The 15,276-nt window shown below is 36.8% G+C and overlaps 1 protein-coding gene and 1 long non-coding RNA gene across 5 annotated transcripts in view; one reads left to right on the forward strand and one right to left on the reverse strand.

Annotated features, from left to right (window-relative positions):
* The window catches only part of LOC105475110 (uncharacterized), a 316,642-nt gene that overhangs the window by 72,928 nt on the left and 228,438 nt on the right, over positions 1 to 15,276 (reverse strand). The gene's annotated exons all lie outside the window — the stretch shown is intronic.
* Positions 1 to 15,276, forward strand: part of LOC105475119 (solute carrier family 13 member 1) — a 119,330-nt gene that overhangs the window by 67,690 nt on the left and 36,364 nt on the right. For all 3 annotated transcript variants that reach the window (XR_011622005.1, XM_011730132.3, XM_011730128.2), the window contains exons 8-12: positions 3,861 to 3,980; positions 8,938 to 9,036; positions 9,490 to 9,591; positions 12,725 to 12,831; positions 15,151 to 15,260. Coding sequence is in view for 2 of the 3 variants with exons in the window: in XM_011730132.3 (XP_011728434.2) it covers positions 3,861 to 3,980; positions 8,938 to 9,036; positions 9,490 to 9,591; positions 12,725 to 12,831; positions 15,151 to 15,260 (538 nt within the window). In the remaining variant the exon portion in view is untranslated. The remainder of the gene's footprint in view (positions 1 to 3,860; positions 3,981 to 8,937; positions 9,037 to 9,489; positions 9,592 to 12,724; positions 12,832 to 15,150; positions 15,261 to 15,276) is intronic.

A 15,276-nucleotide genomic window follows, 5' to 3' on the forward strand; every position in this document is an offset into this window, starting at 1 on the left:
AGTATTTGGAAGGTATATCTGCACTCCCATGTTTGTTGCAATACTGTGTGTATTAATAATAGCCACGATTTGGATGCAACCTAAGTGCCCATCAACAGATGGATAAAGAAGATGTGGTACACATACACAATGGAATACTGTTTAGCCATAAAAAAAGAATGAGATCCTGTCATTTGCAACAACATAAATGGAACTGGAAGTCAGTATGTTAAGTGAAATAAACCAGGCACAGAAAGACATTATATGTTCTCACTTATCTGTGGGATCTAAAATCAAAACAAATGAACTAATGGTGATAGACAGTAGAAGAATGGTGACCCAAGACTCGGAAGGATAATAGGGTGTGGGCTGGAAGGTGGAGATGGTTAATGGGTACAAAATTAACAGAAAGAATGAACAACACTTAGTATTTGATAGGACAACAGGGTGACTATAGTTAATAATTTAATTGTATATTTAAAAATAACTAAAAGAGTATAAGTGGATTGTTTGTAACATAAAGGATAAATGCTTGAGGGGATGGATAATCCCATTTCCATGGTATGATTATTACAAATTGAATGCCTTTATCAAAATATCTCAGGAACCCCATACATATATACACCAACTATGTACCCACAAAAATTAAAAATTTTAAGAATTTTTTTAAAAAAGACTCCAGGCAAAGGTTAGCTGGGCTCTTGCTCAGGATCTTACCAGGCTGACAGCAGGGTGGCAACTGGACCTGTAACGTAGATAGAGGCTCAAGGTATTCCTCCAAGCTCATTGAGGTTGTCAGGAGAATTTGGTTCCTTGCAGTTTAATTACTGAGGTGTCCATTTTCTTGCTGGTTGTTGGCATGGGGTCACTCTCAGCTTCTAAAGGCTGCCCTCAGGCCCTTGCTACAGGACCCCATCCTCTGACAACAGGACGTTTGCTTCTTCAGGCCAGCAGGAAACTCTCTTTTAAGGGCTCACCTGATTAAGTTAGGCCTACCCAGGGTAGTTCGTGCTTTTGATTAACTCTATCAATTGATAGGGACTCTGATTACCTAAGGAAAATCCCTTCACTCTTTTCACTAAGCAACCTAATCACAGGAGTGATATCTCATCATATTCCCAGATTCTACCCACACAGAAGAGGAGATTGTACAAGGCATGCACACTAGGCGGCAGGAATTTGGGTCATATTTTGGAACTCTGCCTACCACATCCTGAACATCACACGCTGTTTCCACTCTTGTTGCCTTCAATCCTGAGAATGCATCCAGGAGCCAATCTGTTTTAGGTCAATTACTAAGTAGATCATGTCACGTTACTAACTTACTATGTTCCAATTAGTCCTTATTGCATTTGTAATAAAATCCAAATTCTTTCAGACTGGCTACAAGGTTATATATGATCTGATCCCTATTGACTACTTCTTTCATGTCACACTCACCTTAACTCACTACCCACAGCCACAGTGGTCTCCTGTCTCTCCACAAGTGCGACAAACTCATTCCTAACTCAAGGACTTTGTAATTGCTATTTCCTCTGTCTGGAATGCTGTTTCCTAGTTATTCACATGACTGGCTCCTTCTTGCTATTTAGGTTTCATCTAAAACGTTACCTTCTCTGACAACATTATGTAAAATTTCCCCCTTCCCCAATCATGTTTTATTACATCATTCTGCTTTATTTCCTATTTTGTTATATGTTTACATGTTTATTGCCTGTGTTCCCTACTTGAACATAAACTTCATGAGAGCCTGCACCAGGTCAATCTCATTCACCACTATGTCCTCAGTAGCTTGGAAAGCACCTGGCACTTGGTAGACACCAGTGTTAGGTAAAAGAAAAGGATTTCATCAGAATTAAATCTCTTAGCATAGTTCATGACAGAAGAAATCTGTATTTGCTTTAGACGCATGTTTGAAGTCTCTTCACTTGTAGGATATGAGAAAGAGTGGGAAAAGGAACATCACAGCAAAAGAAAATCCTTAGAGTATGCCATACATTTCTTTATTCGCTCAAAATATTCACTCTAGGTATAAGGGTAAAGGTTATGATTAAAGAGGCATAGTCCCATGTGGTTGTTTATATACTTCGATACTATTAAACTAAACAAAACAACAAAGTTTAACTTTTTCAGGCTTTCATTTTTCTAAAGAAACTATTCCTTCAGGCAAAAATTCTGAAAAGCCCGTCTTCAGTCAAATACATTTTGCAGGATTCTCTCCAGTGGGTAGAGAGAACTCTGCATACTGATTTCAAGATATGAGCCACAGATGGTGAAAAGTGAAATTAGGCTTGAGGACATGGGTCTAAACCTAATCCAAGCAGCATTCCTGAGTGTCGTTAGGTTGTATACAGAATAACATAGGTCATCCCGTAATCCAAGTCTAATGTTAATGGGAAATCAGCTTTTCCCCCGTTACTTTATTTTCCAATTGGAGACAACAAACATTTTTCAAAAACGAACAGTTTTCAGTAGAGCCTCATGGATGTGATAAAGCATTTTTCCATTCACCACACTGCCAATTTTCTAACATCTTTAATTATCATTTGTCACTTTCTAATTGCATAAATATGTAAGCTAATATTTGGATCTCTTCAAGGTAGATAAAAATTATCCTCAAGTTGCTAAAGATAATTGTAGGGCCTAGGGAGATTAGTAACTTTTCATAAGCTCAAAGAAAATTATTGAAAACCTTAGAAATCTAGAGTTTTGAGGACCCATTATTATTAAGAACCATCTTAAAGTAGAAAAAGAAACATTCTAAAGTGAATAAATTTGCTACATAGATATAACATGAAATATTTTATTACTTACATGATTTTTAAATGATAAAAGACAAAGTATGATTCAAATAGAAAAAATGCAAATCTATATTTCTATAAAGTTCTACATATTTTATGACTTCAAGAATATTAAAATATGCTAACAATGTTTTCATTACTTCTGTATATCTTTGTTTTTCAGATTTTCAAATTTATCTCTGTGTTACTGCTTTTAGAAAAAAAGTAAAGACAACTATTTCTCAAATTTCCTATTGTTTCTCCGTAGTTATAAAATAGATGACTATATAAGAATTTATTTGGTATGAGACATTTTAGAACAATGAATGTGAGGTTACCAAAGAAACTGTGCTAGTGTCTGACCTTTTGTTGTTGCTGTTATTATGTGAGTTTAAAAGTTGAAAAATAACTAGGTAAGATAAAAAGAAAAGTTGTTGATTTCTTCAGAACTTTTAATTATTTTTATCTGGCTCAGAGTTATTCCATTTGACTGTGCCCCAAAGCACCACCTGGTTCTAGGAAGAAAGAGCTACCATATACCTGGTTCGATGGTTGCTGTGCTTTGAGGTAGAAGAAACAGAGGGGAAAACAGCCTTGGGAGATGACTTGGGCTGGATCAGAGTTCTTTCACAGGGCCAAGAATTCTAGTCACCAAGGTGAAATGGGAACAGACATTCAGTCCCATTAATTTTCACCCGTTCCCAATTCTGCTTATGTGTCTTTCCTTGTTCATATACTGATGATTTGAGTAGTGACAACAAAACGCACACACCTCATGAACACCTATTTCTTGTGCATTTAATGAGTACCAAGCACTGCGCTGGGTTTTTTCCACAAGCACGTCCTTAAAGATTAAATATAGAGAACAAAAATCAAAACATATCGACTCTTGCTTTTATGGGATGCAGCGATAATTATGCAGTTACAGAATCAAGACAGGAGATAAGGGGTAAAAGTACTCTACTTAATGATGAGTATATTCCAGGACTTCCTTCTTGGACAGCAACACAGGAAAGAGGTGGACTGCTGCTTTCCTGTTACAATCTGAAATGATTCCACCTGTCTCTCCTTCCCTGAATATGTCTCCATGTTTTCACACAGACGCTATCCTGACTGTCGTTGCCTCAACTTTGGATCATGGTTTACATTTTCCTTCCCGGCTGCTCTTATCATTCTACTCTTATCCTGGATCTGGCTTCAGTGGCTTTTCCTAGGATTCAAGTAAGTAAATATTTCATGGTAATAGGCTAAAAAAAGGTGTCTAGGTTCCTAGTTCTTAGCTTCTTATCCGATGCTCTTTCCCCTATGCCATGCAGGCTACAAAATTAATACACACAAATACATATTTTAAGGATAAGCTTGAATCTCATTTAAATAATACTGACTGTGGAAGAGTTAATTAAAGATTAGAAAGGGGCCAGATGCAGTGACTCATGCCTATATTCCCAGCACTTTGAAAGGCCAAGGTGGGAGGATTGCTTGTGCAATCCTCTCTGAGTTCAAGACCAGCCTGGACAACATAGCAAAACCTTGTCTCTACCCAAAACAAACAAACAAAACCCCCCAAAAAACAACAACAACAACAACAAAAACCTCCCCCCTAAAAGGACCATCCAGGCATGGTGGTGTGCGCCTCTTGTCCCAGCTACTCAAGAGGCTAGGTGGAAGGATTGCTTGAGCTTGCCAGGTGGAGGTTGCAGTGAGTTGAGATCACACCACTGCCCTACAGCCTTGGCGACAGAGAATTGTCTCAAAAAACAAAATAAATAAAAATAAAGATTAAGGCCAGGCACGGTGGCTCACGCCTGTAATCCCAGCACTTTGGGAGTCCAAGGCGGTTGGATCACATTGTCAAGATATCCAAACCATTCTGGTCAACATGGTGAAATCCCATCTCTACTAAAAAAATACAAAAAATAGCCAGGTGTGGTGGCAGGCACCTGTAGTCCCAGCTACTCAGGAGGCTGAGGCAGGAGAATCGCTTGAACCTGGGTGACAGAGGTTGTAGTGAGTGGAGATCGTGCCACTGCATTCCAGCCTGGGTGACAGAGCGACACTCTGTCTTAAATAAATAAATAAACACATAAATAAATAAAGATTAGAAAACAAATCATCTAGGTGCCCTTTGAGTCCTAAGATGATAAGATATTGAAGGGCATAAATAACTCAATCTGATGTCCAGCTTGTTAAAGGGGAATTTTAAGGCTTGCACCTCCACTTAGTTTAATGTGGGGATTTCCTTGGGTTATCAAGCTACTTACACTGTGACAAATAGGGCTTCCTGCATCATGCTAGCACCAAAATTGACATCCTTTTCAATATACCAAGTACAATAAAGATCTGAGGATGTTCTCCGTGGAAAGAATATTGCTTTAGGAATTACTAGACCAGGAATAAAATTGTGGCTTCTCAGAGGTCAGATAAGGGATCATTACAAGTCCAGACCCATTCTCAGTCTCAGTGTCTTCAATTGTAAGATGATAGAATTTACCCAGAAAATCAGTTAGATCCCTTCCAAGGCTATAATTCTAATACATCTGGGCCTAAATTGAACACATAGATGTCAAAGTAAAAAAAAAAAAAAATGTTGACCAATGGAGACCGACTGATGCCACTAAAATGTCAAATATACGCATTCAAAGACAACTTCAAAATATTATCTTGGCTGGGATCAAAGCTGGTAGTTCGTAAGTACCAATGAGTTGCATGACTTAGATGGCAACCAGCATTTAAAATTATGAAGGGCTCCAGAGCAAAATCTAAAATGCAGCCTGTAATTTCTACTCATTTAACAATACTCCTAAAAGAAAGTTGAAGTTGCTGTATATCAAATCTTGAGTATTTTTTTTTCCTGAAAAACAAAACAACTCAAATTTATTTTTGTGGGGTTTTATTTAAATAATTTCAAGGACCTATGAATAAAACAGCATGTTATTCATCAAACCAGAGAGACTGAAGCCAACTATGCGTATTTCCTTTGAAAAGCGAAATGCTTTGGGAGGCTGGTAGGGTGTATCTCCTGAGGTCAGCAGTTCGAGACCAGCCTGGCCAACATGGTGAAACCCCTTCTCTACCAAAAATACAAAAATTAGCTGGGCATGGTGGCAGGCCTGTAATCCCAGCTACTCAGGAGGCTGAGGCAGGAGAATCGTTTGAACCTGGGAGGCGGAGGTTGCGGTGAGCCAAGATTGTACCATTGCACTCCAGCCTATGTGACAAGAACAAAAGTGAAAAAAAAAAAAAAAGAAAGAAAGAAAGAAAAGAAAAGAAAAGAAAAGAAAAGAAAAATGCTGAAATCAGATGAGGTTCCATGCCTGTGGCCATGGTTTCCATTCCTAGTTATATGAGGACTGACATTCTCCCCTCTTGATTCCTCTTTCTGCTTTTTCTCCAGAATTGCCATGGTTTTATTAGTAGTGAGAAGATGGTACTGATGATTTAAAAAATAATTCTATCCAGATTGTGGGAGCAGCATGTGGCAGTCCTCCTGCTGAAGCAAATGTGTAGAATGTCACTGACTTCAGCAGGTGGGCATCAATGGGGAGAGGCCAGCTGCATACTAAGTGCCCCTTTCAGGAAATCCAAGCCTTTGGGGACTATTCAATTGTGCAGGTAGCAATGCAGGATACAGGAGATGGCAATCCCAAGTCAAAAGAGTCTCAGGTTCTTCATTGCTACATTTAATGACTTTATAAAATATATATGCAACCATTGTCATTATTTTAAAATGGCACACCACTTAAAAAGGAGAAATTAAGAACATAAAAGGCAAATATATTGAAATGTGCTCTCAATGAGGAAAAACAAAATCCCATGAAATGCAAACACTAGGTAAAGTCCGGAAATCATGATCAGTGATATGTTTAAACAGTCCCCTTGCTGTCCACTATCTGTTAGACACTGCACAGCTTCATGCTCCAGCTAATTTTTCAGTGTCCGTTTCTGTCTGCCAAGGTGTTTACCTCCAGAGATTTTAGATTGACAGATGGAAATTATCAGCCACTCCCCTGGCAGACTAGCATACATTCTGATTTGTGTGTTGGCTATTAACACAGTTAACTCACCCATTATAAATGACCCCAACATACCTGAGAAGAGGAGCTCATCTGTCAGTGCCATTGAACTTATGTAAATGGAGAGTTTGAGGCATTGTCATAGGCTTTGTCAGTTCCTTTGTGAAGGCATTAACCTTCATTTGTAGCAAAGCCAATTTGGCTTTCGACTTAACTATTTATTGTCTGCAACCAAAATGATAAACTACATATGCAAGGTACTAGGTGGAAAATTGTTTCTAAGGAGACTCATCTCTTTCTTTAACTATGATTTTCTCTTCTACAGATTGCTCCCTAGGTGGCCCATAGATTAGTTTCTTACAATAGTAGTATTTATGTTATGACTCATGACAAGGGGTAAAAGTTTGAGACTGACACTAGTCAGTAATTTAACTGAGATTGCAAAAAAGCAATTATTTCCTAATTGATCATAAATGTTGCACTGTCCATTCACTCACATTCAGGCATTGAGGTGTATGCACGAGGGTGATTATGAATGTATAGGCTTGCCCCAGCTATTTTACAGAAGAAAATGTCCTTTCTGTCTATACTCACACAAAATGTAAACTAACTGAGCTACTCACAAACATTCCAAGAGATAATCCATAAGAATCTAGCCATTTTCTCATTTCGTTCTTCCTCTGGAAGAATTTTTTAAAAAATCTACATCTAGAACAGTATTTCACAAAAACTGTTCGTTTTGAAGACACTGGTCTTCAGGACAGAAAATTAGTAAGGAAAGAGATCACTAAAACAAGCAGCTGAAAACGATAAAAAGTGGCAGTTACTATTGGAAATAAACAGGAAGATTATGTTGTGGGTGCTTTTAGGACATATGACTAGAGAAACTTAAAGAAAAAATGTAATAGAGTTTTACTTCTTTTTTAAATTTTATCTTAAGTTCCGTGATACATGTGCAGGATGTGCAGGTTTGTTATACAGACAAACATGTGCCATGATGGTTTGTTGCACCTATCAACCCATCACCTACATATTAAGCCCCGCATCCATTACCTATTTATCTTGATGCTCTCCCTCCCTCCACACCCCTGACAGGCCCCAGTGTGTGTTATTCTTCTCCCTGGGTCCATGTGTTCTCATTGTTCAGCTCCCACGTATGAGTGAGAACATGCGGTGTTTGGTTTTCTGTTACTGTGTAAGTTTACTGAGGATAATGACTTCCAGCTCCATGCATGTCCCTGCAAAGGACATGATCTCATTCCTTGTTGTGGCTGCATAGTATTCCATAGTGTATATGTACCAATTTTCTTTATCCAGTCTATCACTGATAGGCATTTGGGTTGATTCCATGTCTTTGCTATTGTGAATAGTGCTGCAGTGAACATATGCATGCATGTATTATTATAACAGAATGACTTATATTCCTTTGGTTAAATACCAAGTAATTGGAATGCTGGGTCAAATGGTATTTAAGGTGAGTTTATTTTACTTCTAAGACTAGGCTTAGTCTCTGACCATGATCAGTCCCCACACTAGTGTAAAACTCAAGTTTAGCATACTTTGTGAAAATTCATGGATCTGACCCCAACTGTCTCCTACATTTGCCAAAGGTACTATTGGATTGATGGGTCAAGTATTTACTTTGTATATTCAGAGGTAGCAGTGTTCGGAGATAGCAGACCAAAGAAAACATCTATGATCACGTCACTCTCCCTGCCCTCAAATAATTTAACTAGTGGGCTAAAACTTATATGCATGGAACAATTAACAACCAAGATACACAATAAATACATTTTAAATATATAAGATCCAGTACATAATAAAATGTTAGTTAGAGATAAGTAGCACATGGCAAAATTTCAATGGTACAAAATAACTTGGAAAAAGGAAGAGATTGGTAAAGGACGTCACAGAAAATATGCAATGAAAATAGAACATGAAAAAGTGAGCAAACCAGGCAAAAACAGAAAAGACAGAAGACATTCAAAAAAGGAGAGGGAGGTAGAGGTGAAAAGCACAGATATCTGTTATTAACAGGTAGATTCATATCGCATGAAGGGAAATTCATATTGCATGAAGATGATGACGTTTTGCAAAAATATCTTCCTTACAGCGAGGTGGTAGTAAAAGAATTTCTTGTTTACGGGCTTAATTATTCTTTGCAGTTTTAAGGAGATGTTCAAATGTGGCAAAACCAAAACAGTCCAACAAAAAGCTTGTGCTGAGGTGATTAAGCAAGAATACCAAAAGCTTGGGCCAATAAGGTAAGACACACACACACACACACACACACACACACACACACACACACACACACACACACACAGAGAGAGAGAAAGAGAGAAGAGAGAAATGCTGTTTATACTGCAAGTAGCTGTTGAAAAGCAAACAAGCACATAATTGCTTGCAAGATATTCATAACACTTGATTAGGGCCCCAAATTTGCTAAGCTATAGAGATTACAGACTATAACTCAACATGATAAAACACATACCCTGCTAACTAAAATTTGCCAGGTAAAATGAAAAGAAGCTGAGAGACCCCAAAGAGGAGTAAGGGCTTTTTCAAACTGCACTGATGCTCTCAAATTATTGACACATCTAGTTCTTACAGTGTTTAGTGTTCTACTGAGCTCACTCCTGACAATAGCCCAAGGAATTTCTACAAATGTCCTGACTTAGAAAATAAGAAATGATGCCGTTGGAATTTTTCCACAGGTATCAAGAAATTGTGACCTTGGTCCTCTTCATTCTAATGGCTCTGCTATGGTTTAGTAGAGATCCTGGATTTGTTCCTGGTTGGTCTGCACTTTTTTCAGAGTAAGTTTTGCATGCTATGTTTGTCAGCCCTTCCTGTTTTACACTCTGCTTCTCTCCTATGTGGTTCCTGTAATTCTGAAAGATTGGATGAGGTATTTTTCTTTCTTTCCCTTGAAAAGATATTTTAAATTCTAATATTTTCAGGAAAAAAATTATAAGGAATGAGATCTAGGATAAGAGCACAGGAAGCATAACCATACTACTTACTCTGTTACTAAAAGGCAAAGTCCATTAGACAAAATTATTCCCATCCCTACAAAATTAGAAATCTAATATGCAGAAAGGCTATGTTCTGTGGTAGTAGGGAGCATAGATTTCAGAGCCACACTGCTTGGGTTCCATTCCTGATTCATCCACTTACTTTAGACAAGTCACTTAATTCTCGGTGTCTTCATCTGTAAGACGGAGATAATTATAGCATTTAGAATAGTGCTGGCCTTCTCCCTATAGGAAGTGCTATACTAATGTTATTATGTGAAATAAGTACCACTCAATGCCTCTTAATAATCTGATATAAATTTATATTATGTGACTTTTACCCACTTTGTTTTTTAATTCTATGAGGACTATTTGTTTGGTTTAATATCTTGTCTTTTTCTTCATTTATTTACATTTTTGCACTGGTTCACTATAAGTTCAGCCCAGCCTCCATTTCATAGATAAGGAATTTCTGAAGAAATAATAAGACTGATTTTAAAAGCTGATGCTAGAAGCTAGGTCAGAGTTAATTTTATATCTCAGTGTCTTATACACCAGTAGTCAATTGCTGAGTCGTGTAAAGTGAGGGGGAAGAGTACAGCATAATTTTCTAAATTAAGGACCATCCTACATGTCAAAATAAATAATTTGGTTGTGAGATTTGTGTTCCCAATCTTTCACTGAACTACTCTAATTTCCAAATTCAGCACATGTCTTACTCGAACTTCCTATCTCACATTCCCCAGCAAAAAATAATTTTTTTTTTGTATTTTGGGGTATAAACCAAAATTGTTTAGGTCATATGTATTTTGCCCACATAGAATAAAGAAATTCTTCCCTCCTTGAATCAGAACCTTCTGGTTTTATAGGCATTGCCAATGTTTCTAAAGGGTGCGAAGTCTGAATCCAAATTCCTAATGACCACACAAGTCAAGCAATGCAATATGGTGGTATGTTTTAAAGGATCGGCTTCATTTTTATAAACTGTTTGATTCCCTTAGAAATAAAACTTCTCTTTTTGAGAGGTTTAGATATCCAATTATTTAAATCAAATTATTATGTAATATTTAATTAGTACTTTGTGGTTTTATGGTAGGATCTAGATCAATATAAAAAATAATGCCTTCCCCTTTTAAAATCCAACTTCTGTCATCCTAGACAGGGAGAGTCTTTATCTAAACACCAGTGTGTAAGAATTAAATGAAATCAGATGATAGTTAATAAAGCCCAGGCAGAAATCCCAATAGGAAATTCAATATAATCAGCTTCTAATTTCTGTTTCTTATAGGAAGAAACAGGAGATGTTTTGTTTGTAGAATGAAAGCAGTGTATTGGCTATGAGCAGGCACTCATGCCACCTACAATTCTGAGAGAAAACAATAGGAAAGGAACAAAGGTTTGAGAGAGGATGGGACTTTAAAATATAAATCTAATTGACAAACCCAAAACAAATAAAATTTGCATAAGCTTAATAGTTTCTAATGCTGAGACAAACTAACTGCTTTCCTGACAAACTAAATATAAGTTATAATATGATAAGAATAATTTTTAAAGTACTTTGAAAATAAATTATTTCAGTATTTATGCCTTGATTTAATTTAATATATATATTTTGTAGGATATATTTGTTATGTAGAGTTTCAGGCATTAAGAATTTCTAAAGCTAACATGATATATCAATATTTACAGCTACCACCTAATGTTTTCATTCCATCTGTTTGTACCTGGACTGATTTCAATGTGTCTTTTTATATAAAACAAAATCTGGTTACATGATGCCTGGCCCAATTTGCCAAACATTCAACCAAAAATTATACTGAAATAAAAGAAACAAGGTATAATAAAATTATAAGTATCGGTCCAGTTTGTAGGATAAATTATGGTAAGGTAGATTTTTAACTAATAATGAAAGAAAATGTGTCTATACTTAAAGAAAGTAGACTGCTTTAAAAATTGCTAGATTGAGAAAGATACAGCATTTGTTTGGCTTTTTGGATTTTTCAAGTAAATTATAGAAGTAGAGAAGCTTCTGTAGTGTGTACACATTACTGAGTTACAAGATAGTAAAAGAATCTTTAGCATGGTACATATTTCTTCTCAGGCTACAGAAATGCACTAGTTAATATTGCTGACTTTTAAAACTAAATTATAATTATTAATACCTGTTTCAGTTACACCTGGTCTCCAGGTTCTTTACTGTTGAGACTTCTGGGAACCTGTCTTATTTGTTACAACGGTCTGGTGATTCTAAGACCCCGTCTGTTCCTGAATCAGTCTTAATTTATACGCTGATCGTTTGTGAGCATTGGCTAAACCACTCCAACAATTAATATTCTTGATTGAATTTCATGTTGTACAAAGCATTAAGTAGGTTGTTTTCGTTTGTATGATATAGTTAGAGCCTATAACCACAGAAGCAGGTGTGATATCTCAGAACACAGATCAATTCCTTTTCACAATTTATAGAAGAGTTTTAGGGGATCACAGAAACATCATGCCTTGCCACAATTTAATAGAAGGATGCTATAAATCAATTACATGGGGCTTTCTCTGCTCTAGCAATGTTTCAACTTCAAATCTTGATCAATATAATTAAATTAAATAATTCAAAGAAGAAATTGTTTAACAAATTGTAAGCTTATCTAAAAGGGAAATTTGCCACTTTGGTCTAGTATGTCAGTATATGTATACGTGGTATTGAAAATAAGAAGAGACATATGGGAACAATAGGACTACGGTCTGAGATTATTGTTTTTAGTGTTATGTCATTTAATTGGGAATCCATATATTTTAGGGCAGATTATCGAGAATAAATAACCTACACCACCTAATACTGATAATAACCTACTACTGATATGTTATTAGCAAAATTGGTGTTTTAGCTCATTTAAATTCTTGATGCTATTTTTAATATACGTATTTGTCCCTTTTACAGGTACCCTGGTTTTGCTACAGATTCAACTGTTGCTTTACTTATAGGGCTGCTATTCTTTCTCATTCCAGCTAAGAGATTGACAAAAACTACACCTACAGGAGAAATTGGTTGAGTATCATTTATAATTCTGCATATATTTAACAGAAGAGCAAAAATTATAAAATTCCATTGGTTTCGCTTGGCACCTAGAGCAGAAAGAAAGTCTATGCTGGCACAACCCCTGGCCTAGCATGCCCTATTTGCAAACTGCAATGCTATCTTCAAGCCAGCACGTCTTCCATCTGCAAGACAGATCATCTTACTTTGCAAAAGTGAGAAGTAGATTTCCTTTTGTATCATGGCTAGGGCTCTGCTACAAGCGATACTATTTGACCCATGGTAAACCCATTTCAAAATTAATCTTACTATTGGCAAACATAGGAAAAAGAAATTGGAAGACACTGCTTCATACCTTGGTAATGAATGCACAGGTTCTAAAAAGGTGATGAATTTCAAGAGAAAGATTATTTACATTCTCAAAGTAGTTCTGGAACAAAAGCTAAATCAACCTCATACAGCCATATCCTAGGATCACAGCTGAAATAAAAGGGCCTTGTGTGGTGGCTCACACCTGCAATCACAGCACTTTGGGAGACTGAGGCAGGAGGATCACTTGAGGCCAGTAGTTTGAAACAAGCCTCGGCAGCATGGTGAGACCCCAGCTCTTTCAAAAAATTTAAAAAATTAGCCAGGTGTGGTGGCACACACCTGTAGTCCTAGCTACTCTGGAGGCCAACGCAGGAGGATCACTTGAGCCCAGGAGTTGGAGGCTGTAGTGAGCTATGGTTGTGCCACTGCTCTGGGCAACAGAGGGAGACTCGGTCTCTAAAAATAATGATAGTAATAAAAATAAAGAAAAGGTATTCCGCAACAGCATTCATTGTATTTACAACACATGAACAAAGAAGTGTGCACATCTGCCTGAGCATACCATCCTCTCAACACACACTCACTTTTTAAACACAGGATTCATCCATGTCTTTGCTTTACAACGCAGCATGTTTTGAGTAGTCAGATTCCTATCTTGTCAAGGTGGGACAACTAATTTGTAATTGTCTGGAAATAAACTAGTAGACTTGTGGTTTTGTTTGTTCTTATGGGGATGGAACTGGGATTTATGTAGTTGTGTTGGCCCACCTGATTCTTGTCAGAATCCATAAATGACTAATGTGTCAGATTTCCAGGACATATGTGACCAGCACAGCAAAGAAACAAATGTATTTTGTTTTTCACTTGAGATTAGAATATCTCAATGTGTGTTAAGGAGGTGATGCAATATGGAGCATTGATTCCTATGAGACCCCAAGGACTCTGACCATTGCAGTTAAAGCCCTGAGGTCCGGTGGTGGCAAGTCTGAGGAATCCATGTTTGGCTTTAGCTTCCCTGCTTTCCACATCTGAATTCCCTCCCTTAGAAAGAGACTTGCTGCTACCCACCTTTCTCTCTCCTCTCATTCTTCAAAACCTCTTCTCCCTGCTAAACTCATTCATACAAGACTTAAAAATGACAAATAATACATAATATGTTAAATTTTAAATAAGAGGTACATTTCAGAGATGTTTACATTTTAACAAGATATATGACCTTAAAGTAAGAAACCTGGTGACATAATTTCAGTCATCAGTGAGGATGGGTTAGGTTTGGAATTGGGGGAAGGTGATAGGAAAGAAGCTGATTAGTAAACTTAAAATCTTAACATGTAGAAGGCTGCCTGTTATACACATGTTAAATGGGCAGAATATGTCCTCAAATGAACTTATTTATCAACAAAGCAATGGAGAGGTCAGAAGCCAAAAGAGAAATCTTTATGATAATCCTTTTGTAAGCACCTTAAGGACCTCACAAATAATACTTTATTTAATCTGAATCCTGAATCATTTTTAAACTGAAATCTTGGTGAATCTATCATGATCCTCCTTATGACTAAAAATCTAATAAAATGTTCAAATATTAATGGATATAATTAAAATGCTACAAGATGCTCTTAGAACCAATGGAATATTATGGACATTTTGCATAGCAAAGAATACTATAGTCTAATACACTGTGCTATTCACAGTTGGCAAAGATGTTAGTGGAATGAATAAATGAATGAGTGAGTGAATGAATGAGTACAATTATAAGTGACAATGTTATAATTTATTGAAATATATTCTATAATATTACGAGAAGGATTTTTCTAAGTTATAGAGTTTTTTTCTTTTTTATAGTAGAATGTTCCATCTAGTCCGGGTGGAAATTACTCAAACTCCAGATTAATTCCCCTCTTTAAAAACAATATAGGAATATTACAAACTTCCTGTAAGATGGCTACTTAGGATGCTGAAGTAAATGTCATATTGTAATATTTTAAGCAATGTGTAACTGTAGGATTTTTGTTTTGCAGTTGCTTTTGATTACTCTCCACTGATTACTTGGAAAGAATTCCAGTCATTCATGCCCTGGGATGTAGCCATTCTTGTTGGTGGAGGGTTTGCCCTGGCAGATGGCTGTGAGGTAATACTCTGTGTGT

The sequence above is a fragment of the Macaca nemestrina genome, chromosome 4, assembly GCF_043159975.1.
Source record: "Macaca nemestrina isolate mMacNem1 chromosome 4, mMacNem.hap1, whole genome shotgun sequence".
NCBI classification, from domain to species: Eukaryota; Metazoa; Chordata; class Mammalia; order Primates; family Cercopithecidae; genus Macaca; species Macaca nemestrina.